This window comes from Epinephelus lanceolatus, chromosome 7 (genome assembly GCF_041903045.1).
Source record: "Epinephelus lanceolatus isolate andai-2023 chromosome 7, ASM4190304v1, whole genome shotgun sequence".
Taxonomy (NCBI): domain Eukaryota; kingdom Metazoa; phylum Chordata; class Actinopteri; order Perciformes; family Serranidae; genus Epinephelus; species Epinephelus lanceolatus.
Window position 1 is genome coordinate 47,760,687 of NC_135740.1, and position 26,687 is coordinate 47,787,373.

Below are 26,687 nucleotides of genomic sequence, written 5' to 3' on the forward strand. Positions count from 1 at the left end.
CCTACACGACCTATGACATCACAGTGCAGTCTAGTGTCACGTGAGATGGAGGGTCGTATCACCCCAATATGATGATAACTCCCTGGAGGAGCTGACGAAGCGTTGGCACAAAATAGATTTAAAAATTCTAAATGTGGGACTTGTGGGTGGGCGGAGCTTATGACACCCAATGAAAAATATGTCCAAAATGATGAGAGGGGTGAGGGTATACCAGGGGCGCCAGAACGGCGTTCAAATGCTAAAAGTCACGCCCCATGTCTGATGACATCAGTCAAAGTAATCACTAGTTTGAACACACAGTTAACGGACTCTGTGTGTGCCCTGCAGTCCTTACATGTGTTTGTACAATGAAAATTAATGCTCAGAATCCAAGATGGCTGACTTCCTGTCTTGAAGACAAAGTGAAGGTCAAAGAAACTTGAGCTCAACCCTGTCGTGTGTTTGGAGGATCTTTAGAGCTAGCTGTCAACTCCAGTGTGTGTGTGTGCCAATTTTTATGAGCTCCTCAGAAATGATGTCACACATCAGAAAAAACAAACAAACAAAATGTTCCTCACTTTGCACTTTCAGTGGCTGGGACTATAAACTGCAAAGTAAAAAACATCAACCTCCCAGGAACAGAACGATCAGATGTCCCTCATCATTGGCCCACAGAGGAGGCGCACCTGAGACTTCCACCAGCTGAGCAGCTAACGTCCGGTTTAGCATTGTGCTAACGAGCATGAGGATACATTGATTTAAGGCCTTTACACAGAGTCCAGTTTGACTTTCTGTGTTTTTCACATCTGTCAGAGCCTTTAAGGTGCTGACACACCAAACCGACATCAAAGAACTAGCGGTGACAAAAGCCAACTGTTGCGTCGTCTACGTCGCCTCACGTCGCCCTGTGTCAGTTGCATTTGAACACACTACACGGACTACATCCGACGGCCAAGTAGCACGTACGTTCTGCGCCTGCGTGAGAGAGAGCGGAGTGAGAGAGTGGTACATCCTGTCAGCCGAGGGGTTTCCTATCTGTGCAGCCGAGCACCGCAGCACCTCCACGGACTATTACATCCAGACGGTCCCGGTGTTTCCTCCGCAGGCTCCACTTCACTCAGCTGCCCGATAAACCCGCTGCTTCTTCCCACTTTAACCTGAATAACAAACCAGGGCTCGGTGCTCCGGTTGGATCCAAACGGAGAGCCGGGGCTAGCTCAGAGACTAGCGGAGGCTAACTGGCTGTGCTTCCCTCTGGTCATGCTGCGGCTAACGCTCCGCTAGCCGCTCCCAGCTAGCTCCGGTTTGTTATTCAGGTTAAAGTGTGAAGAAGCAGCGGGTCTGTGGGGCAGCTGAGTGAAGTGGAGCCTGAGGAGGAAGCACCGGTTAGCCCCGGTTTCACTACAGGCAGATTCACTCGCTACAGGGGCGAGGAAATAAAACCTGAACAGCCAATCAGAGTGATCTCTCTCACCGACAAGCTCCGCCACAGATTCAACATGCTCAATCGGCCGAAAAAGTCTCAGACGCTGACGGTGCTCCGTCCCTTCAGCTGCAATGTCAAATTCAAGACACGGGGAGAGAGTGGAGACAGACAGAGAGGACATGTGTGTGTTTATTCTGTCTCATGCTGCAGATTGTCCTGTTGAATAGAACAATAAAACACATCAGACTCAGTGTGTAAAGTTTCTCTGAGTTTTTTCCTAAAAAACACCATAAAAAGGACTCTGTGTGCGACGGCCTTTAATCATGTGACTCTCAGACCTTTAAAATGATCTCAGACTGAATGAATCAAATCCTGATAGTGAAACAAATCATTTCTCAGGGTTTTTGTATCCACTGATTTACAGGCGTCTTTTTCACTGTGGGAAGAAGTGTTTCTGTGCCGCATGACATGAGGGACTTGGAAGTTGGAGTAACTGGGTCTGGCAACTATATCAAACTGGTTTAAGCCCAGTGCTGCTCCTGGACGCCTGATGTCAATCTGTGTGCCAAGTTTCAGGAGTTTTTTAGGTTTACCAAGTGTTCAGAAGCACCTCCATAAATTCAATCACACATCCAAACATACAAACAGATTTGAATGATTATAAATAGTGACTGTAGCTCATCTGTCCATTTATGGGCCGAGTCAGCTCTGAACATCAAACAGAGAAGAAACTACCAGAAAAAGTTTATTTTCTCAAACTGCAGGTTCAGTTCAGACTCAACGTTAGGCCCCGCCCACCAGGGCAGGAGGGGAGAGGGAGGGGGGGTCTGTGTCCAAACTGGGACGTCCCACTGGAAATGTCTTCTGTGTGAAGTGGTGAAGCAGTTAGATCGTCCTGGGCTCCGCACACAGCTGACTTCTCTTGTCCCTGCTCTGCAAAGCCAAAGGTAAGATGTGTTCATGTGTTCATCAGGTGACGCCGCTCTGCTGCACTAACCTGTCAAGCTTTCACTCCTTAGTCTGCAGGGTGAATGTGTGTGTGTGTGTGTGAGTGAGAGAGACTCTCAGGCAGGTTTAGGTTTGAATGTTTCAGCTGCTGTAAAAGTGCACTTTTATTTTCAGGCTGAAGTTTTGTGGAGTTTTTCTTTTAAACACAGTTAGTTGTGCTCTGAGATGAGATGAGATGAATCCTTGTCTCTTTGTCAGCTGCAATAAATCAAATCAAATAAGCAATTTGTTTTTCTGCCAGTTTGACCAAACGAATCGAGCAGCAGAAGTGTTTCTTCTCAGAGTATCAACCACACACACAGCCGGTCTGCTGCAGTCTCAACACCCAGGACTGAAAGTTCACACTTGATTACCTGCAGCAGTTTCTCCTGCAGCTGCCTGAGCTCTAAATTCCTCCTCCTGGTTCTCCACAGTTTAAAGTCAGTGTGTGAGATGAGTGACATCAACACTCCTCTGTCATTAAATCAGTCCTGCAGGTAAACAGGCTGTGATTAGGAGGGTTCATTCTCTGTGGAGGTATTGTGTGCCACATCGGCAACAGGAGGAGGAGGAGGAGGAGGAGGAGGAGGAGGAGGTGGGGGGGTAAAGCTCAGGGGAGGAGGGAGGTGTGACTGATATGAGCTCTAATTTGTGCACAGTCTTTGTTGTGTGCTAACCTGAGAGTTGATTTACTGCTGTCACATAATCAGACTTTAGTTCAGACGCTGTGTTGGTGAAGAGTTCCCAGTTTGTCTGAATGCAGCATTAATCTGTGAAAATAAAGCAACTAAACAGAAAGAAAGAAAGAAAGAAAGAAGGGAGGGAGGGAGAGAGGAAGAGGAGGAGGAGGAGCGGGGGTGGATGGGATTCCAACAAAGCCTGATAGAGCAATGGGAGCCTGTTCCCAACAAATATCTCCCTCTGTCTCCCTCCCTCCCTCTGCGACTCCCCCTGCTCTGATTACTCCCATGTAAAGGAATGTGGGTTGCCATGGTGACGGGTTACCAGCTGTTTAAAGTGCTCTGTTAGTTAGTTCAGATGCCTTGGAGTGTCGGGACGTCACTGGAGCTCACCCACAGGGAGAGGGTCTGTGTCCGCACGGGCTCAACTCAGGACGGCTCGTTATGATCTGATCTCTGCGGCATAAACAACGTGTCAAACTGTTTCCTGTTTCGATGTGACATCACCCCCACGCACAAAGCCAGCTTGATAAAGAAAGAGATGAATGTGTGTCTGCAGAGTTTGGTCCTGATCTGATTTCTGTAGCACACAATGTGTCCAAGCTTCCTGTCTCAGTGTGACATCACTTCCACACACAAAGACCTTTTCTGCTTGTGTGTTTAACTTTTTGTAGCGTCACAGCGTCACTGTGCAGAGTCGTGCTAACGTGTTTGACTCATGAAGGCTGTTTTCACCTTCATCTGCTGAAGGAGAGAAGTTTCTCTCAGTGTGCATTCAACACGTGAACGTACGAGATGATTTTTGGAAGCCAGTTGTCTGAACAGCCGAGAGAAGAAGAAGAAGAAGAAGAAGAAGAAGAAGTAGAAGAAGAAGAAGAAGAAGAAGAAGAAGAAGTAGAAGAAGAAGAAGAAGAAGAAGAAGAAGTAGAAGAAGAAGAAGAAGAAGAAGAAGAAGAAGAAGAAGAAGTGGTGGTCTGATACAGAACAATTACACAGACGTGACGTGGACGCCTGAAGAAGCCTCCTGAGAACAAAATGTTCAGAAACGTGTCCGGCAGTGAAGCTGTTGTCTTTTGTTCCAGTCTACAGGACAGAGTGTGTTTCAGTCTGCACAGTTACACTAATATTCTTAAAGTAAAATAGAGTCACGTCTCAGTGTCCTCTCCTGTCCTCGGTCCTCACACTGACTCAGTGTCCTCTCCTGTCCTCGGTCCTCACACTGACTCAGTGTCCTGCTCTCTGCGCTGGTCGCACCTGTTGATGAAGACAAAGTGTCTGCATTAGTATGAGTGAGGAGGAGACACAGTGTCTCTGGCTGCTTAATTGTTGAGGTGGCCGGTCTGGACTGAAGTGGGAGGAGGAGGAGGAGGAAGAGGAGGGGGTGGTGGTGCTGAGGATGCTGGGAAATACCGGGCCAGCTTGGCAATCTGTAGAAAAGCTCTAATCCCCCGATGGGAAGAGAGGATTGTGAAGAATCTGGAATTTAGTGTGAGAAAGAAGGATGTGATGAAACAGAGCGAGGGACGGAGACAGAGAGACACAGGTCATGGGGACAAAGTCTGAGACAGGAGTCTGAGACAGGAGCATGATACAGAAACTTTTAAAGGGGACAGAAGTGATATGGGTTTAGAGAGAGACATGAGACGGTGAAGGTGACTCACTGAAGTGTTGATGGAAAACGTTGGATGGTTTCAGGTCTTTAAATCTTCCTGTGTGGCAGCAGAACAAACAGCTGATGGAAAATCCTCCCGAGCTGCTGCAGCCTGTTATTACTGATTTAACTGCAGCACGAACTGCACTTATATAAGGCTGGGGAGGAATACAGATTCAGATCCCAAATTTTGGCGATAAAGTGACAAATATAAAACAGAAATTGGATTTTCAAATTTCCTACAGTCCCTGAACACATTTTCTTTCACTGTCTTTTTTCTAACTCCAGGATTTCATCTCTCAAACATCAAAGGGAAAGTTTTAAAAATCTAATAACTGATTTATGGAGGAGGGAGGGTCATGGATCTTCCTCCAGTCACTCAGGGAGGGTCACACCCGGCCACACCCTCCTCTGATAAATAAAGAGCAGTGTTGTGGTTCATTATTTCATTTCTCTCTGGCGCTTGAGTTCAGACAGTGAGACGACTGTAACGATCAGAGCTGTGGTGATGTTCACTCTGACTCGTCGGCTGGCTGTCTCACTGAGCACATACGCTTAAAGCCTTCTGACCTCTCACAGTTTACACACCACACAAAGACTGAGACACGACTCGAGTCATTTCAGGCAGTGAGGTTTGATGATGAGATCTGAGAGCAAAGATTTCAGTTCATCTTTGCAGAGAGGCCGAAGAGGGCTGATGAAAGCAGCTCCACACTGTTACACACAGAACTGAAGTCACTAGTTAATGACTTTAGACTCGAGCTGACAACTTGACTTGGACCCTAACACCAACGACTTGTGACCTCACTGGGACCTGAGCCTTCTGTCTTCAGAGTGCTTGATACCTTAAAGAATATGTGGTCACAGAAACAGGAAGTGCAGTTTGCAAAGTGTGTAAAAACTAAAGACGGAGACGCAACAACCTCCAACTGACACACAGCGACACACATGACCCAGAGTGAACGTGTGAATGTCCAATGAGAGTGAAGTAAACAGGAAACAGAGGCTCTGTCCTGATGGAGGAGAACACAGGTCAGGTTACATGGATCCTGATCTCCTGATGTTTGTGCTCTTTGTGCTCAGAGTTGCCTGAGCGATGGGGATGAGTGGTGGTCTCTCTCAGGCTGCTCTTTGTCCAGGACACTCAGAGGGGTTTCCCCCCCGAGCCTCCAGGGAGCAGCTCAATGTGTCAGGTGTCGTATGGCTGGGTGAGGACGCAGCTCAGACTGAAGGAACGTCTTTAAAACGAAGCAAAAAATCAGAGGCCGCAGGTCGCTGAGATTGACCTGTTCACTGACTCCACCTCTGGAAAACTCACTGCCCACACAGGGTCAGACCTTGACTGTTATGTTCCTGCTGGTGCTAAAGGACTGTCTTCATCCTCTCAGTTTATCGTTTTTTCTTGATGCTGACCCTCCGCTGAGTCTGAGAGGAGGAACAGGTGTAACGGAAGCTGTCAGGTGACGACAGAGACAGGAAATAAACTCCATCACAGAAAATGACTGAAGACAAAAAGGTCCTCTGATGTGAAGGTTCTTTTTTCTTCTTGGATTTTAAGTCCATGTCTCTGATGTGAAAAATGGAGTCTATGGAGAAAGGTTTTCATATAGTGTAATATAGATATAGATACTGGATGTGGATTTGTAGTTTTGTGTTGCGACATCAGAAGGAAACAAACTGTGAAACTCGTCACAACACAGTCACCAGAATAAATGTACTTCTGCAAACCATGAATACATTTCTACCATATTATTATCCCGCTGAGACTTTATGTTGTCTGACAGCTCAACACTGTGGTTAACGTGCGGTCGTGTTTAGGCACAAAAACACTTGGTTAGAAAAAGATCAGCTTCAGTTACACAGTCTCCGCAGGAAAGGCGGCCATGTCTCGCTGCTAACTAACGGCTTTTGTGGCGCTGTCCTGGCAGGAAACGCTGCAACCAAAGATAAAGGTGTTGAACAGTGTCTACAGGCGTCTCACCATCCACCATCTCCTCCACCTCCTGACGACACAGTCAGCTCAGATACTACGTCACTTTACAAATGATATGATGCATATGAAATGTATTCGTTGCAGAAACACAGAATGGCAATATTTTTTCCTGGCCTTTGGATGCATCCATCTTTTCCATCCAGTTCATTGCACTTGACAAACCTCAGATTTGATCTCATGAACAGCAGGTCGGTCGGTCGGTTTTAAGAATGTGTGTGTGCAGAGCTGAGAACACAGACAGACAGAGGAGATCAGTGTTTCTTGTCTCCTCTCAGTCCTTTGCATGCTGCTGTTGTTTGTCTGTGCTGTTTGTTGGCACACACATGGCTGCAGGTTGTTTGTCCAGGCTTCAGAGCCGCCTGTTATGTCACCGAGGAGATGAAGAAAGAATTCCTCTAAATGTGCTGCTGTAGAGAGCATGTGAAGGCGAGGGAGGCAGGAAGGAGACAGATATTAGAGTCAGATTCAGACGTGTGTATGAGCAGCAGCAGTGCTTACCTAACTAACCTCCCAAATTAAATACAGAGAGGAGAGAAAGAGTCTCTTTATGAGCCTCCACTTTCCCTTTTAGCCTCGGTGCTGTTTGATTAGAGCGCAGCTTTCCAAATAAAATAATTTGTTTTGCTGTTACGTCAGCGCGTCCGGCCTCCTCCTTCCTGCCGAGCCGAGTTCAGTAACTCAAACAGGAATATGTTAAAGCCGACATACGACAGGAACATCGCGTCCCTCCAAATCAAACACTGACCCCACTCTCTGTGGACATGACACTCTGTGATCCCGTTAAGCTCCCACTCCCACTCAGACACGTTACCTTCACATGTGTCAGGAGACCTTTTGACGGAACTTGCCGTCAGCAGAGCACCTTGTTTTTCTGAAGCACAGAGACGTTTCCTTGTGTGCAGCTTATTTGGAGACGTCGCCGTCTGCGTCCACTGCCAGGGTGCCTGTATTTTTCCACGTCTGAGCTGCTCATGACTTCTCATCTCTGGAACTTTCTCTAACAGTGGTCACCATTGTAAAAGTGCTGCCTCCACTCTGCAGAGAGCAGCGGGAGATTTTCCTCTGACAGGTGGAAACAGACAAAGACGCAATCATGGTGTTTTATATTCTCTCTTCAGAAAACAGACTGCAGAAATACCTGCAGAGACACCTGCAGAGACACCTGCAGACAAACGACTGAACCAGTTGTATTTCGGTGACTCATCGTCAGTTTCCAGCACCAAACTTTGGTGTCTTTTAGCGACCTGTTGGTGTTTTCCTGCAGGGGTAGTGCCACAAAAAGCTTTTATTTTTAATTTGTATTTTCACCAAGACATCCCTGTGTTTGCCCACAGGAACAGCGCCATGAAAAGCAGATGATGTTCCTCCTTCCATCACCTCAGCCTCCTTAAAGCCTCCAAGTGTGTTTGTAGAGACTTGTTTCTGTTTTCCCAGCAGGGTTAGTGCTGCCACCCAAGAAAACCCCAAAACCTAAATTAAGAAATCTGACAAGGGATTTACAATGCCCTGCTCAATATTTAATGCAATGATAACACACTAATGCATTCATCCCAGAATCAGATGTTTTTCTTGGTTTTGATCTTAACACAAAATGTATTTTGTGATTTTGACGTGCAGATCTCACCATTACAAGTTATTTAAAAAGTTAATTGTCCAAAATAATCATTTAGTGATGACAAGGAAACAAAACAATCCAACAGTCCAGCTCGTGTCACCAAACTGTGTGAAACTAAAATAAAACAGATCCTGTGTCAGCCTCGAGGAGGTTTTCTCCAAACAGCTGAATAAAAACAACCAAATCACCAGAACAAAATGTTTCTGCTAACCACGGACACGGGGACGTCGTTATGGATTATGGATGTGTTTTTCATGTTTTAATAACTCTGTGGTTAACGTGTGGTTATGTTTAGCAACAAAAGCCATTTGGTTATAGTTTGGAAAAGATCAGGTTTTGGCTTAGAATACTTATTTTTGGGGGCCTAACCCCCTCGAGACACTCAGAGGCAAGTTACTAAAAAAACACCCACAGTTGGTGGCAGAGAGTCTGCTGGAACTAAACAACCAGTTGAGTTGTTTGTTGGTGTTAAACAGTGTCTGCAGCTCAGCAGGTGTGTCTGCAGGTGTCTCACCATCCACCATCCTCTCCTCCTCCTGATGACACAGTCAGCTCAGATACTACGTCACTGTAGAAACACTGAGATGATACGTATGAAACATTCAGATGTATCTGTGTATTTGCAGTTTGCAAAAACAAACACTGCCAACATTCTCTTCAGGTGCCGGGGCCGATAAACACATGATTGTAGTATAAACAGCGTAAAATAACAGCTGTAGTTTTTGGAGGACGTTGTGTGCGAGTTTCATCTGATGACAAAACATGTGCAAACCTGCTGTGAAGAAAGAATGCGACGTGGTAAACACCTGGATCACACGTCAGTCACTCCTGAGCACTGACCGACAGTTCTGACAACAGAAGAAAAATGCAGCTGCAGGCGAACGTTCACCAACTCTTTGTCGTCCAAATGACAGAACGTTCTCGTGTCGCTCGAGGACTCGTCCAACAACAACATGTCAACACAATTCACCTCAAGTCATCTGCAAACTTTCTCCTTTTCACTGCATCTGTCCGAACACGTCGTCCTATTCAGGCGCTGCGTGTCAAGAGGCCCTCGCACCAGTTTCAGGACGCCCGGCAACCAGCCAAGCGAAGTGCCCCACCCCCCAAATGTCACATTCAGTTTCCCTCAAGGCGAAGCTTTTCACTTCCTGCCAGTCTGAGCTGATAATGGCTGCTCATGATGGAGTAACAAAAGGAGAAATATTCTACAAGATCAGCCCATCTGGTTTTATTGGTGCACTGTTGGTGTAAACCTGCTGCCCTCTGAGGTGCAGGAATCCCAACTATTCCCAGCTCTGTTTTGTAAATCTCATTATCCTGCGCTGATCTCCTGCAGCGTTCAGTATATGGTCCAAACTGTGGTGAGGGACAGGGTGCTGCTCTTTATGATATCAAGCCACAACATAAAGCAGATGAGTGACAGAGAACTTTGACCCAGACCCAGATATACCATACGTCTTTGATGTGAGATGGTTTGTGGATGTCTGGCTGAACAGCTGATTTAATGGAGGTGCAGAGGGAGATAACTAATAGAGGAAGAGGGACGAAGACCAAGCAATGTCACGCTCCATTATCAAACAAAGGAGCCCTTATTTAGTCCTTCAGATGAGACGTGATAGTGGAAGAGCAGCAGAGACACAGAGGGTTCCCAACAATGGAGCTCAGACGATCAGATGGAGAGACGATAGAGAGATGGGGACGACTCTGACAGGAAATCAGACCTTTCTACATGAAGAGGTCGTGTTATCCTTCTGATTGGATCAAAAAGAGCCCGTGAGACCGAACAAACTCCTCAAGGAGGTGTTTTGACTCATTACTTGTAATTAGCTTTATATAAACACACAAGGTTTCATCAGGTCAGGTGACGGAGCAGAGAACACTTTAACACATGCTCACAAACACACATCAAACATTTAACTGTGACAATATCAAACAGAGTAAAGCTTCATTATAACTCACAGAGTTCACAGACAAAACAAATGTATTTAACCAGACAGTTTTCTCCACATATACAACACGCTAACATTATTAGCACCAGTCTATGGCATTTACAATTGCACAAATTAGCCTAGAAGCTAGCAGAGTTTTCCTCTACTCACATGAGGTCAGGAGAGATCACACACAGGTCTGCGAGAGAGAGAGAGAGAGAGAGAGAGAGAGAGAGAGAGAGAGAGAGAGAGAGAGTTACTCTGTGGAGGATTTATTGTCTGTAAGGACGATGCTTAATAACTGTTCAATAATTCCTCAGATGCAGACGATTAAACACTTGATCGCTCAGCTCTGGGCGTCAGCTGCTATTGATCACCAACATCCTGATCACATGACAACTAATCAAACATCAACAGATCCATTTGTATTCACCTGTCTGTCTGTCTGTCTGTCTGTCTGTCTGTCTCCACAGCCTTTGAAGATGAGGGTGTGGATTGTCTTCCTCCTGTGCCTGGCCGGCCATGCCATGGCTGCTCCTGTAAGTTACAGTGTGTGTGTGTGTGTGTGTGTGTGTGTGTGTGTGGTCTCCTGTCGTCTTTATGAGCATGTTCCTCTCTTTGTGTGTTTTCCTGAGTGTGTTTGTGTTCGTCCTCCTTTCTCCTCTCCTCAGTGATTATCAGTTCACGTGTGAGTTTCCCCGTGTTCCTGTGTGTGTGTGTTTTTGTGTGTGTGTGTGTGTGTGAGAGAGATCATTGTCTACTTCTGACTCCTTATCCTCAAGTGTTTTTAGCTTCATGTGCACAAGTTGTAATGTTTAATCTGTGTGTGTGTGTGTGTGTGTGTGTGTGTCAGACTGAGGAGGAGCCCTTCGTGGATGAGCTGGTCATTGAGGAGCCAGTTGCTGAGGTCAGTCCAGATGTTCATCCTGTTTCAGAGTCTCATGTTGTTCTAACATGTTCTCGTCACGACTCGTCAAATATCGTTGCTTTGTCAGTGACCTTTAACATCTACACGTGACACTGTAGGTGTCTCTAGGTGTGTCCAGGTGTCTCTAGGCGTCTCTAGGTGTCTCTAGGTGTCTCTAGGTGTCCTCCTGCATCGTGTCTTTGCAAAACTAACCTCAGTTTTCACAAGAAGTGTTTCTGCTGGTCAGATACGTTCAGTGTGTCAAAGTCACAACGTCAGTAAAACACCTCGTGTTTATTTCCCTGTGCAGCAGAAGCATGTGGTCAGCTTTGGAAAGAAACACTGTGGTTTGACTCAACACTGAAAGCAGTGAGCAGCTGGCTCCTGAGTGAACATCCAGGGTTTGTTGCATCCATCCAGCTCCCCTCCTGCTCGCCCTGCAGGGACTCTTCAGCTCCGTAGCTGCCGGCGGTGTTTCAGTCGGACACTGCCCAGTGAAAGGTGCATCAGTGCGTCGGTGTCTGACACAGCAGCTGTACTGTAGTGAGAACGTTCTGGTTTCCTGTCTGTGTAAAAGCTGAAATGATGCAGACAGTAGCAGTGAGATAATTAACATATGAAGGGGAGATGAGTCAGTGCTCAGATCTGTGCTGCAGGTCACGGCTGAATGACACAGACACAAATTTAAAGCCACATGTTGACAGTCAGAAAGCTGCTGGACAGAATCAGAGCAGATGGTTCTTCATATTTACTCGGCTGTCTCTCGTCCAACACGCAGACTGCTGTTTTGTTGAGCTGAGCTTTTTCCCACCGATCTCCCAAACATCTCGTGGCCGACCTCCAGGAGCAGCGTCTCTGTACTCTGGTTAATAAATCCACCTCAGGTCTCACTTTAATCTGACCTGGAGATGAAGCAGGTCGTGTGGACTGACTCGTGTTTCAGGTCCTTTGGACGTCATGATCTCAGCAGTTTATAAAAACCTACATAAATAAAACCCAACTTGTAATTAACATCCATTAAAAGTAGCACAGCTCTGTTTGGTTAACGCTGTTGTTCCACAGATTGTTTTGTGAAACTCGGCCTGAATACTTTTACTCCCCTCTGAGTTTGGTTTGGCGTCCGTGATGTGTTTCTGAGCCGTGCAGCTGCTCGCAGAGATGATCAGATCTGCGACGGAGCTTTGGGGTTTCATCTCTGCAGCCAGACAAGTTCAGTGCTATTTCTTAACGTGACGATGGCGGCAAAACGCCCTCAGCTGAATCACTCATTTCTTCAGACCGTGAGACAATGGATCTGTTGCAGAGTCACTGGAAACTAAACGCAGGACGTGGAAATCAAACTGAACAAATCCACACATAGGCTGTTTGTTCTGACCCTCTGACACGTTTCCTAAACTGGACAACGACTGGATGGGTCCAACAACCACCGACTTTCACTGAGTTCTGTAATTTAACTCAGCGCTGACTTGTGGTTTCACACGAGGACACAAACAGCAGTCTTGTTAAAGTCCTGTGTTTGTTTGACCCATGCACCCTGACCTCCTCCCCACACAGAACATGCCGCTCTTTACGCCTCCTGACTTCCTGCTTTTGCTCCCGTTGTAATTACTACATCCAGACGTCACCGCCCTGCAGTAAATGTAAATATGGGAGGTAATAAGCTGCTCGCACAGACGACCAGTGGGAGCGTTTTTTGGGTCTCCAACAAACAGAACAACAAAAATTCCTGCAAGTTCGTTTGATAAATCAGCTGGTTTTGATTCTGCAAACTAAAACCTTCATAGATGACTTACTTACCCATCACTCCAACAGACATGACGCCACCATGTTTGACGGGTTGTCGGCTTCTGATCCCTCATTAGAAAAGACTTTCTTTCCTTTCAGATTGTTTCATTTGAAAATGTTTTAGAGGTCTGAAGAGGTGAAGGTTTGTCATGTTTTTCAATAGAAATATAAACCTAATGCAGAAGAATATGAAAATATAATAATATACATATATATACATATATACATACATTTCTCATGTTTTGAATCATCTGATGTCCTCTCTGATTCTTTTTTCTTGGGACTCATTTTGACGTCCTCCATATTAAAAACTGTGTCCTCTGTGTAAAAGTTGAGATGCACGATGTGTCAGAGGGTCCAGATGTTGTTTTGCAGCTGACCTGGAGCCCTGATGTCATTTTGTTCCACCAAGACTTAATCTGTTAATGCTGGAAATCCTTCTTCTGGATATTTACCAAAATATAATCAATCCGTTCACCAGCTTCCTCCCAAATAAATCCCTTTGTTCCCTTTTTATAAATCCGTCCAACAAAAAGATGAAATCCTTCCAGCCCATGATTTTACTTTTCTGGGAGAAACAAACAGAAACGTTTCTGTCGTCCATAAAGTGTGTAAACAAACTAACCCTCCAGAATCTGCTCGTCTCAAACCTTCGCAGCGAGCTGCATGTGAATGTTTTATCGTTTCCTGCTCCAGAGGTCCAGTGGGACCAGAGATCCCACAGCTGTTAATTTTAGCCGCCAGTCGGTCAGGAAGCCATTACGTTCTTCATGGCTTCACCACATGAGGACCCAGCTGCTTGTTATTGTTGGATATTATGGTCTGGCTGCTCCCAGACTCTGTTTGGCCTTCAGGGAGGAACCTTCTTTAGTGGTGACGTCTAAACCTTCTTTGGAGGAAACCAGGGGCATTTAGGCGGTTTGGTGTAAGTGGACGTCGTGCAGAAATAGACCTGAGGACCGCCGCACGGAAACTTAATCAGATCAGGGAGGAGGTGGACGCGAGTCACACACACGCCGATCTGCACGTGACAGTCTGACCTCTGACCTCTGCTGTTCCTCAGGAGGCCGAGGTGGGAGCCAACCCCGTGCAGATTGAGATCGGAGAGTTTGACGAGGCCATCGATATCGCTGAGGAGGAGGAGGAAGTTGTTACTGAGAGTAGGTTCACACACACACACACACACACACACACACACACACAGACACACACACGCACCTCACCCCGTCCCTCACCCCGTCCCTCATACCGTCCCTCACCCCGTCCCTCATACCGTCCCTCACCTCGTCCCTCACCCCGTCCCTCATACCGTCCCTCACCCCGTCCCTCATACCGTCCCTCACCTCGTCCCTCACCCCGTCCCTCATACCGTCCCTCATACCGTCCCTCACCCTGTCCCTCATACCGTCCCTCACCTCGTCCCTCATACCGTCCCTCACCCTGTCCCTCACCTCGTCCCTCACCCTGTCCCTCACCCTGTCCCTCACCTCGTCCCTCACCCTGTCCCTCACCCTGTCCCTCACCCTGTCCCTCACCCTGTCCCTCACCCTGTCCCTCACCCTGTCCCTCACCCTGTCCCTCACTTTGTGTTTTAATGTTTAGTGCTTCAAGTTTTTCATTGGTGTTCTGTGCAAGTGTTGTGAGTTTTTATGGCGGATTAAAAAAATTACATAAATATATTTATGTCATTAAATGAATAAATGCAACAGACTAAATAAATGCTGACATAAATATAGGAATAAATGAATAAATGCAGAGGTTGGGACCTCATTAACACCGTCTGGTTTACTTTGAAACTTTTATTGTGTTATTTGTTTATTCATTTAGTTTTAGTTTAGTTTAGTTACTTTATTGTCTCTCTTATTTATTGTTTTATTTATTACGTATTTAATTTTTTTAATTCCTGTTGACTATTTGTTTTTTATGAATTTATTTATTTGATCCAAAATTATTCTTTATCAATATTTATATTTTCTGTTTTTATTATTTTTATTTATATATTTTTTATTTATTGATCCTTCAGTCTTTTTTCATCTGTGTTAATATTAATATCTCTACACATTATTACATTAGAGGCATTGAAGTATGATTTTAAAAGAAATATTTGAAGTGGCCATAATCAATAGTTTTATAATATAAATGTATAAATGACAAGTAAGCATTAATAAAATAAACCTAGTATTTATATAATATTACATTACATTACATTATTAAACTGTGAAAAGTTCATATTTGTTTGTTTGTTTAATTTTTTAAAGCCAGTAACAAAAGTTGTCTTGAAATTTAGTACAAAGGTAAAAACATCCTTTTATTTATAATTTATAATAAAGTAAAAGTAAAGTTAAATAAAAAGAAATAATTATCAGAAATGCCTGATTCCTGTGCGTCACACCACTGTACAGGTGTTCACACAGGTTTAAACACGTCACACTGACTCGTCTGACCTGGACTGAAAGTATAAAAATCAAACTTCCATCGATCCTTCAAACGTGTGTGTGTGTGTGTGTGTGTGTGTGTGTGTGTGTGTTATTTCACACACTCTGATAAACTCAGCGTGACAGCGTCTGATTTAGCTCCTCTGTCCTCCAGCTACGCTTTCTAGGCTGCAGCGTTTAGTGAAGCCTCAGACTGACAAATCAAACATCCCATAATAACAGAGCGTCTCATTCTGTACTGTAATTACACGTTCCAGCTTTAAGTAGTAACTGAGGCGCAGCCTGCGGCACACGGGCAGCACCCGCAGCAGGAAATCAGTCCAACTGTACAAAGTGTTCAGATCCTGTTGAAGGATTTACTGCTGCTGCTAGAAACTCTTTAATATCGCAGTTTTCCATGACTTGTGTTTGACGACTGTTAATTTGTTTTCAACCAAACAAAGCGTGTGATGACAGCTTTATGTTTGTTCAGTAGTTAAACTACAGTGCAGGACTTTAATACAGTAATGAGCCGAGCGTTTCGCTCTGCGTGCAGGAACATATTTGTCACATACGTGTGCTGCACAGTATAAATGTTCATGCATGACTTTGTATGAGCTCACAGCTGCTGCTCAGACACACTTCACACTACATCAGTGATTCTGTCTCACGTCTGCAGCTCCCTGGCTTCAGACAAAGTTCCTCTCTCTTGAATGGTGTCGGACATCCAGTCGTCTCTTTGCTGAAGACGCTCACGTCCTCTGGGCAAATCTTAAGGTCATGTCCGCTCCATTAGCTGCTGTAAGACTCCATCTCCATCTCTGCAGTACAAGTCCCTCGTGTCTGAGATATTTCATGGATCTAGAAGCAGCTCCAAAACAAACTGAGGTGGCAAATTTTCTGTCTGCGCAACTGATCAGCTCCCACTGCCACAAATCTCGGGATGCAGTTTATGTACACTGTTTATGTAGTTACTCTCTCTGCCAGAGGGGGGAGACAAAAGCTCCACAGTGCAGCTTTAACCCTGTCACATTTAATGATTTGTTGTTGGTGAAAACGCCGCAGCAGAAGACTGGAGACAGCATGTGTGTCTGGACGGAGTCATGGCGTCTGTTAACTCATCTGTCTTCTGTACCTGTCCTCTGTCCACAGACCCCTGCCTGAACCACCACTGCAAGAAGGGCAAAGTGTGTGAGGTGGACGAGAGCAACACCCCCATGTGTGTGTGCCAGGACCCCTCCACCTGCCTCCCTGCTGAGGCCGAGTTCGAGCACGTGAGTTTAACAACAGGCAGCACAACATTACACAGTGAACTGTCCCTTTAAACAGCCATGTGTGAGGGTCAGTCCTGTTTGTCTGTCAGTTCACGTGGAATCTAAAAGTTAGTTGGGTTTATTGGATGCATGTATTTATGAGCTGTGATCAGACAGCAGCTCAGAGCTGAGTGAACTCATCCATCTGTCTTTCCTTCTCAGGTCTGCGGCACCGACAACAAGACCTACGACTCTTCCTGCCACTTCTTCGCCACCAAGTGCGCCCTGGAGGGAACCAAGAAGGGCCACAAGCTGCACCTGGACTACATCGGATCCTGCAAATGTGAGCGCCCTGACACAGAGAGCAGCTGCATGTTAACAGACAGGTCTCTGAGTCCTCTGACTCAGCACTCAGATCTGTCAGACAGGATCTGAATCTTAGCGTATGAACTGAGGAGGCTTTGGGTCCGTCTCTGTGAGGCTCTGATTCAGTATCATCAGAGTCATCAGAGCTCCTGAACTTTAGGTGATCAGGTTGGAGGATGGAGATGAAACAGTGAGAGTGAGAGCTCAGTGAAATAATCTGAGGAGATCTGCTGAGTGATGAACAGCTGTTAGCAGTGAATGACTCTGTGGAGAGGACGGAGCTGCCTCCACCCTGAACACACCCGCCTGTCTCACTGAGGCCAGACGTTAATGAGGCAGAAAATCTGCTTCTCGTTATTTAGATGGTGTTTTCTTCTTATTTAAAGCAGTTTGCAGTTTAACAGATATAAAACTAGTTGTGGTCTGAGGGAGGATGATGATGATGATGATGATGCTGATGATGACGGGAGTCTGAGGCTCAGCACGGTCTCACACCAACATGTGAAACACACTGTGTGTTAAAATTACAGGCTGTCTCCATGGAAACAATCAAAATCAATCAGGGCCGTTTGTTACTGTTGAAACACAAATCTGTGGTTCAGTGACATCACACGATAAACAGTGGTTCATGTTGCTGCTCCATTGTTAGTGTAAAGGGCGAGAACATCACGGTACACATGAGGCTGCTGTGACAAATGGGTCAAACACACACAGAATTGTTCCCCAGGAGACCGCTGTTCATGGCCTGTGTGAAACTAAACATATTGACTTCTATTGACTTCATGTAGTTACATTACGTGATGTCCTTAACAAGCCTAGTTTAATGTGTTTTAAACTCAACCAAAGTCTTTGTTCCACTGCACAAAAACTCTCAAACGCCTGCTGACGTCTGACTCTTTAATATTAGGGAAAGGTTTCAAACAGGGTTAGGGATCAAATGACTCTGCACCAGTCACAGACATTTATCGGCTCCGTCTCTCGGCAGTGATGGAAACGAAACACCTGGCTGAACGCAATAATTTGAGTCCTGTAACTGGCTCCATGCAGTGATGCACCATCATTAATATTAAGAATATTATCACCTATTTTAAGCAGGTTTACAGGTGTTTAAATAACCTGCGTGCAGACACTGGTTTTGGTGGAAGAAGTGGTTTTGGAGCCTCGACACAAGCTTCAAGTCCATCTGAGTCATATTTCTGTGGGACCACGGTGGATGATTCAAAAATGAAACAGCTTTAAATGAACAAAAAAATGAACCATCACAGAAATGAAACAACAAATCCACCTGAAGGAATAAAAAGAGACGAACGACTGCTACAAGTCACCACACGTGTTTATTACATCTGAGCGATGCAAATATAATGCTGAGTCTTTGAGTTTCTTCAGTGACTGAAGGGAGGATCAGAAGTATCATTAGTTCCTCCCCATGTGTGTGTTATAAGAAGCTGTGTGTGTGTGTGTGTGTGTGTGTGTGTGTAGCTGCAGTGACTGATGGGAGGATCAGAGCGTCATGTCTGACCTGCAGGCTGCAGCTCTGCACACACAGAATCTGTCTGAACACGCAGGCTGCATTTCTTCCACTGTTTAATCTCAACGTTACACACACACACACACACACACACACTCTGACACACACTCAGTGAGAGGAGAGTCGGGGCTGAAGGGTCCAGATGGAGATCAGGCTGGTGTTCTCTACACCACAATAAAACTGAATAAAACAGAAAGCAGGTCGTTGATTTGGGAAATCATTTAGAGCTAATTACTTTCTGCTGTTATTTGTTGCAGCGGCTGAAAATCTGACTTCGTTTTTTATGACTTTACCGAGTTAAAGATTTCGTCTCTTTTACTGTGTGAACTGTCCTTTTTTAAGACCAATTAAAACAGAATCTAAAGTTGATTTGTGACTGAACATTGTTACAAATCCACAAGTGTCAGTTTGATCTTTTCAGTTTTCAAAAACATTATTTTTTAGGTTTTATTTATTGTAACTTTATTTATTCCACAAACCTGAGGGTGCTGCAGATATCATCAGTGGGGTCGTGCCATTAAATGTCTTTTAAACTCGACCGCAGGTTTTGATTCCACATCCAACTGAATAATGTGTTTAATACTGCTTCACTCGTCATCAATCATCAGAAGTTTAACAACTGTGTGTGTGTGTGTGTGTGTGTATGTGTGTGTGTGTGTGTGTGTGTGTGTCTAAGAATTTGCTGTGTGTGAAATATCATCATGGATTAAAGACGTGTGTGTGCCTCACTGTCTGCAGTCATCGAGCCCTGTGTGGACTCTGAGCTCAACGAGTTCCCCCTGCGTATGAGGGACTGGCTGAAGAACGTCCTGGTGACTCTGTACGAGCGCGACGAGGACAACAACCTGCTGACCGAGAAGCAGAAGCTCAGGGTGAGTCCAAGGATCGACAGTGTATGAATCTGTCCGGGTGTGTCGCTGCACAATCTGTAAAGAGACTGATTCAGGATGAAGGTCAATACTCTCCAAGTTAAGTCAAAGACAGCGCAGTGTTTCATAGTATGAGAAACAGTATGGCGCCACTTCCTGTTCATGAACTCTTTTATAACACATAGACAGTTCACTAAAACCTGTTTGTGGAAACATATTATGAGAGACTCAAACACTGTCGCAGGGTTCAAATAACAGTCGAGTAGGTGTGTTTGTGCCGCAATGGCGGTGGGCGTGGTTTGTAGGGGCGTGTCTAGTTCACCTCTGCAGCTTTACAACTACACGTCTTCTGGAGCGAGACACCGTGTGCAGGGAGGTCTGAGCACGGTTTGTAAGATGGAGGGAAGTTTAAAACGGTTCATTTACACAGACTACACACACTGTAATGACACAGAGCTGCTAAGTGTTCCCTTAAGTTCACTGTACCTTACCTTACCTTACCTTACCTTACCTTACCTCAGTTTAATGCACTTTAGGCTGTAAGATATTCTGGAACATAAAACAAGGAGGACTCGTCATAACGTGTTCAGCTCTGTTTCTGATGTGCAGCTGTTACGCTCCACATATTAACAAATGTTCTTAAACTTTATAACAAATATCATGAAACACACATGGTACATGTTTGATGTGCTCTGCCACACGCTGCCTTATAAAGACATGAGACTCATATTTACACAGAGCAGACACACTTCACACACACAAGAGTTCAGTTTGTGTCTAAAGTCCTTTAGAGGAGAAATAAAACATGAATGTCCCAAACACTGAGACACACGTCACCAACAATACTGAAGGTAAAGACTGTTTTATTCTATGTGTTTAAGGCACAGTTTGATGCCTGAAAACAAACCAAACAGTTTAAGACATCATTCATTCAGACTGAGGAAAATGTTTATCTGACTGAAACACACCTGAATACCACAGAGACACGTTCTGGATCCACCACAGCTTTGATCCTCCACTTCTCTTACAAACAAGGTAAATTGAGAGGCAGCCTCGTCGCTCTCTGTGTCTGTGTCTGTGCTGTTTGGTAACATCATGTGTCTCATGTTTTTTAGGTGAAGAAGATCTACGAGAACGAGAAGAGGCTGCAGGCTGGCGAGCACTCTCTGGACCTGCTGGCTCACGACTTCGAGAAGAACTACAACATGTACATCTTCCCCGTCCACTGGCAGTTCGGCCAGCTTGACCAGCACCCCGTCGACGGGTACGAACATGACTCTATTATAACTTATCGTTCTGTCATAGACGGAGGAGACATGAGCACAGAGCTCAGGTTATACTCTGACCAGTCAGCACTGTGAAGTTAAATCTGTGTGTAGCTGAGGCGGCGGTGGAGCCTGTGGCAGACTGAGAGCTGATTGGTTTCTGTGAAGTCACACCACAGCAGCTGCACTGATGGATCCAACAGTTACCAGCTGACGCCATAACCACTTATTATTAAAAGAAAAAAAAAACAGGGATGTGGCCGCCACAGATTTACCAACATTTTCCTTTTGCTTGGCAGAAATTTCTCTCCTTATTTCCTGTTAATGATTTAACTCACAGCAACACGCAGGAGACTAACATGAGTTTTATTAGTAAAAGAACCAAAGTGAAGGTGTGTTCAGCAACAGTGTGACAGAGATGTGTGAAAACAGACAGGACGTGGACGAAGGGGATTTTTTTACATTTTGATTTTACTTGATGACAGAAAAGTTTCTCCTGTGATCATGAGACGTCAGTTTGTCTTTATATTTTCTTTAAACTCTCAGAAATGTTTTCTCATGATCAAATGTGGCCTCACAGAAAATATGTGAAATGACCACGCCCTCTTAACACCACTTAGGGCCTGTCGGACTTTTCACATTACGATAACACGCCAGCTAGCATAACTATGCTGCCTCGTAATGTTAGCTGGTTAGCGAGCTAGCTAGCAGAAGTCCCCTGTCGTCTGTCGTTCATCAAACAAAGCATGATGAATACGGCAAACACAATCAATAGGATGAACTCAACCGGAGACTCCATTGTAGATGCCGGTTGGAAATGTAGATGGCTCGCAGCTTCCTGTTTAAAATAGTTACGTATGCATGAACGTAATCGACGCGGTGACGTAGTGAGTTGTGTCCCAGTTCCCAGGGAAAGATTTCAACCCCTACCCCTCGTTGCTTCATTCTGAGGGCCAAGGGGTAGGGCCAAGGACTAAGGGGTAGGGCCAAGGGCTAAGGGGTAGTGGCCAAGGTCTAAGGGGTAGTGGACAAGGGCTAAGAGGTAGGGCCAAGGGCTAAGAGGTAGTGGACAAGGGCTAAGGGGTAGGGCCAAGGGCTAAGAGGTAGTGGCCAAGGGCTAAGGGGTAGTGGACAAGGGCTAAGGGGTAGGGCCAAGGGCTAAGAGGTAGTGGCCAAGGGCTAAGGGGTAGGGCCAAGGACTAAGGGGTAGTGGACAAGGGCTAAGGGGTAGGGCCAAGGACTAAGGGGTAGTGGACAAGGGCTAAGGGGTAGGGACATGGGCTAAGAGGTAGTGGCCAAGGACTAAGGGGTAGTGGACAAGGGCTAAGGGGTAGGGCCAAGGACTAAGGGGTAGTGGACAAGGGCTAAGGGGTAGGGACATGGGCTAAGAGGTAGTGGCCAAGGGCTAAGGGGTAGTGGACAAGGGCTAAGGGGTAGGGCCAAGGGCTAAGAGGTAGTGGCCAAGGGCTAAGGGGTAGTGGACAAGGGCTAAGGGGTAGGGCCAAGGGCTAAGAGGTAGGGCCAAGGGCTAAGGGGTAGGGCCAAGGGCTAAGGGGTAGGGCCAAGGACTAAGGGGTAGTGGACAAGGGCTAAGGGGTAGGGACAAGGGCTAAGGGGTAGTGGCCAAGGACTAAGGGGTAGTGGACAAGGGCTAAGGGGTAGGGCCAAGGACTAAGGGGTAGTGGACAAGGGCTAAGGGGTAGGGCCAAGGGCTAAGAGGTAGTGGCCAAGGGCTAAGGGGTAGTGGACAAGGGCTAAGGGGTAGGGCCAAGGGCTAAGAGGTAGGGCCAAGGGCTAAGGGGTAGGGCCAAGGGCTAAGGGGTAGGGCTAAGGGCTAAGAGGTAGGGCCAAGGACTAAGGGGTAGGGCCAAGGGCTAAGGGGTAGTGGCCAAGGTCTAAGGGGTAGTGGCCAAGGGCTAAGAGGTAGGGCCAAGGGCTAAGAGGTAGTGGACAAGGGCTAAGGGGTAGGGCCAAGGGCTAAGAGGTAGTGGCCAAGGGCTAAGGGGTAGTGGACAAGGGCTAAGGGGTAGGGCCAAGGGCTAAGAGGTAGTGGCCAAGGGCTAAGGGGTAGTGGACAAGGGCTAAGGGGTAGGGCCAAGGGCTAAGAGGTAGTGGCCAAGGGCTAAGGGGTAGTGGACAAGGGCTAAGGGGTAGGGCCAAGGGCTAAGAGGTAGTGGCCAAGGGCTAAGGGGTAGTGGACAAGGGCTAAGGGGTAGGGCCAAGGGCTAAGAAGTAGGGCCAAGGGCTAAGGGGTAGTGGTCAAGGGCTAAGGGGTAGGGCTAAGGGCTAAGAGGTAGGGCCAAGGGCTAAGGGGTAGGGCCAAGGGCTAAGAGGTAGTGGCCAAGGGCTAAGGGGTAGGGCCAAGGGCTAAGAGGTAGTGGCCAAGGGCTAAGAGGTAGGGCCAAGGACTAAGGGGTAGTGGACAAGGGCTAAGGGGTAGGGCCAAGGGCTAAGAGGTAGGGCCAAGGGCTAAGGGGTAGGGCCAAGGGGTAGGGCTAAGGGCTAAGAGGTAGGGCCAAGGACTAAGAGGTAGGGCCAAGGGCTAAGGGGTAGTGGCCAAGGGCTAAGAGGTAGGGCCAAGGGCTAAGAGGTAGTGGCCAAGGGCTAAGAGGTAGGGCCAAGGGCTAAGAGGTAGTGGCCAAGGACTAAGGGGTAGGGCCAAGGGCTAAGAGGTAGGGCCAAGGGCTAAGAGGTAGTGGCCAAGGGCTAAGAGGTAGTGGCCAAGGGCTAAGAGGTAGGGCCAAGGGCTAAGGGGTAGGGCCAAGGGCTAAGAGGTAGGGCCAAGGGCTAAGAGGTAGTGGCCAAGGGCTAAGAGGTAGGGCCAAGGGCTAAGAGGTAGGGCCAAGGACTAAGGGGTAGGGCCAAGGGCTAAGGGGTAGTGGCCAAGGGCTAAGGGGTAGTGGACAAGGGCTAAGAGGTAGGGCCAAGGGCTAAGAGGTAGGGCCAAGGACTAAGAGGTAGGGCCAAGGGCTAAGGGGTAGTGGACAAGGGCTAAGGGGTAGTGGACAAGGGCTAAGGGGTAGTGGACAAGGGCTAAGGAGTAGGGCTAAGGGCTAAGAGGTAGGGCCAAGGGCTAAGAGGTAGGGCCAAGGACTAAGAGGTAGGGCCAAGGGCTAAGGGGTAGTGGACAAGGGCTAAGGGGTAGTGGACAAGGGCTAAGGGGTAGTGGACAAGGGCTAAGGAGTAGGGCTAAGGGCTAAGAGGTAGTGGACAAGGGCTAAGGGGTAGTGGCCAAGGGCTAAGAGGTAGTGGCCAAGGGCTAAGGGGTAGTGGACAAGGGCTAAGGGGTAGGGCTAAGGGCTAAGAGGTAGGGCCAAGGGCTAAGGGGTAGGGCCAAGGGCTAAGGGGTAGTGGACATGGGCTAAGGGGTAGGGCCAAGGGCTAAGGGGTAGTGGACATGGGCTAAGGGGTAGGGGCAAGGGCTAAGAGGTAGTGGCCAAGGGCTATGAGGTAGGGCCAAGGGCTAAGAGGTAGGGACAAGGGTTAGGGGGTAGTGGACAAGAGGGGGTATTGGGATTGGGCCTGTATGTGGCGCTGGCACCTTACCAGTTAAACGACAGTGTTATGTAATGTATAAAATGTAAACACATTTCACGTTGTGAAATGTTTGCAGTTTGGTTCAGAGAAAGATCGTAGATTTCAGTTTAAGTAAGTTTGTATGTTTCACGTCAGGTGATGTCACATGCATTTACAGAAGGTAAAATGTGAACACTGACACTGACTTGTTCTGGTGTGTGTCTGTCTGCAGGTACCTGACCCACACAGAGCTCTCCCCTCTGCGTGCTCCTCTCATTCCCATGGAGCATTGCACCACTCGCTTCTTCGAGCAGTGCGACTCTGACAACGACAAATACATCGCCCTGGAGGAGTGGGCCTCCTGCTTCGGCATCAAGGAGCGTGAGTATCGACCCATGTGCACGAACATGATCAGCAAACAGCAAAAAGATTCTGAACCTCTGTTTTTATTAAATGTCAGTGTGGTTTCACTAAAACTAAAAATTAAAGCAGTTCATCGTGTTTTCATCAGGTTTCAGCAGCTTTAGTGAAATTTCACTGCAAAACAGTCAGAGAGAGCTGCAGCAAATGAATATTTTAGTTGAACTAAATGATTGTTTATTCAGTCTGTAACTGTCAGGAAAAGTGAAATGTCTCAATGAGCTCTTTTTTCAGTCCAAAAGACTGCTGTTAAAAATCTGCAGTATTTGGCACTAAGTTTTGCAGACATGGAAAATGCTTCAGACTTTAACCTTCTATTTTTTAGTTTGCACATGCTGAAATACAAAAGACAAAGAATTCCTCAGATATTCAACATTTGAACAGGCTGCACAGCTTTTTAAATATCTATTGTCAGGGACCGGCTCAAACACATCAACAGTGTCTGGTTATAGATGAAAAAAATGGAAAAAAAACTTGCTCATCATCAAAATAAGACACAAAATACTGGTGTGAGAAACATCATTTGTAATTCTTAAAAGATCTATAGAAATAAAATGATGGAGGAGGAGGAGGCTGCACATTCAAGATTTTAGTTTCTACAGTTTTAATTTGGGTTTCAAAATGTCTCATATATTTGAGAATAAAATGGCAAATTAAATAATGTATTTGAAATATTTTAAATGCAGCTGTGAAAGTATTTTGTTCCATGTGTCACACCTCGTCTGTCAGACCGGACACACAGAATCAGACACACAGATAAACTCACAAATTAAGTGATTTAAAAGTCAAACTAAGATCTGTAGAGTCAGGAGTGTGAGGAGTGGGTGAGTGGAAATGTGCTGGAAAATAAATGAGAAGGGAACAAATGACTCAAAGCAAAGGTGTGGTGAGGACGTGTGCAGCAGACTGAGAGGCCGTTTACACGTTGCCGGCTATTTTTATAAATGGACATTTCACCGTCTCCGTTTTCAAAAAGATCTTCGTTTACACTTACCCGTGTATATATACACAAGAGCATGCCAAACCTGTAGGTGGCAGTGTAACGAGAAGCTCAAGCCTTCCATGTATCCATTGTCACCATAGCAACATAGGTCGCACTTTTGACACAGGCGCAAGTTCCGGCGCATACTGTGACGTCGACTGCCTATAACTCCGTCTATCTCCGTTTATCTCAGTTTACATGCAAACGCGCAACCGGAGTTTTCCAAAATCTCCACTCTGGCCGGAGTTTTTAGAAAGACTCGTTTTCAGAGGAGAAATCTCCGTTTGCGTGTAAACTAAGGAAGATGTCTCCGTTTATCAAAATCACCGTGTACGTGTAAACGGCCTCTGACTGCTGCTCTGTCTGCACCTGCACAGGTGTGCTCCATGACGCTGATTGCACTTGTTAAGTCTGCTGACCTGGAGCGAGACAACACAAGTGGAGGCTGCACAAATTATCTCTTTTTTTTCTGACTAGAAAAACAAAAATTCTAAAACACTTAAATAATTAAACACATACTTTAAACTTTAAACATTTAACTGACATGCTGTGATCATCGTTAATAAAACTCAAATTACAAAACCTGTTGTTTAGAAGATTTAATATGTGTTAATATGTTGTGATGTGTGTGTGTGTTTGCAGAGGTGTTAATATGTTGTGATGTGTGTGTGTGTTTGCACAGGTGTTAATATGTTGTGATGTGTGTGTGTGTGTGTGTGTTTGCAGAGGACGTGGACAAAGACCTCATCATCTGAGCAGCAGCTGCAGCAGTATGACGAACTCCTAGTCACTACTAACGGGACGAGGTGCTGATCCCTAAGTTAAAACAAATCACAGTAACGGTGCTAATTGCAAATTCTTTTTTTATTTTGTTTAATAAAGACCTTTCGTACGTATACCACTAAAATAAAAAGCAAAGAAAAGACAAGCGTGCACACAGTCTGTACTAACATCACTCCCAGTTAAAGACAAACTAAAGACCTCTGATGTAAATGTATGTTGTTGACGATATTCTATATATAATGTGTTCTGATTAGTTCATGCTTTGAATTGGAGATGAATCTGACACGTGACGTGAGGAGACCAAACTGTAAAGTGGAAAATAAAGTTTCTAAATAAA

General features: G+C 46.0%; 1 protein-coding gene across 2 annotated transcripts; it reads left to right on the forward strand.

Moving 5' to 3' along the window:
* The first annotated feature begins 2,214 nt into the window (after positions 1-2,214).
* On the forward strand, positions 2,215-26,687 carry sparc (secreted protein, acidic, cysteine-rich (osteonectin)). 2 transcript variants are annotated; one of them, XM_033625137.2, is made up of 10 exons: positions 2,215-2,352; positions 10,736-10,801; positions 11,116-11,169; positions 14,018-14,114; positions 16,521-16,642; positions 16,844-16,964; positions 19,254-19,387; positions 20,500-20,648; positions 24,398-24,546; positions 26,294-26,687. In XM_033625137.2, the coding sequence occupies exons 2-10, from the start codon at positions 10,745-10,747 to the stop codon at positions 26,320-26,322; spliced, it is 912 nt and encodes a 303-aa protein (XP_033481028.1). In that variant the 5' UTR covers positions 2,215-2,352; positions 10,736-10,744; the 3' UTR covers positions 26,323-26,687. The 2 variants fall into 2 exon arrangements, with proteins under 2 accessions (XP_033481028.1, XP_078025732.1); XM_078169606.1 differs by lacking the exon at positions 11,116-11,169.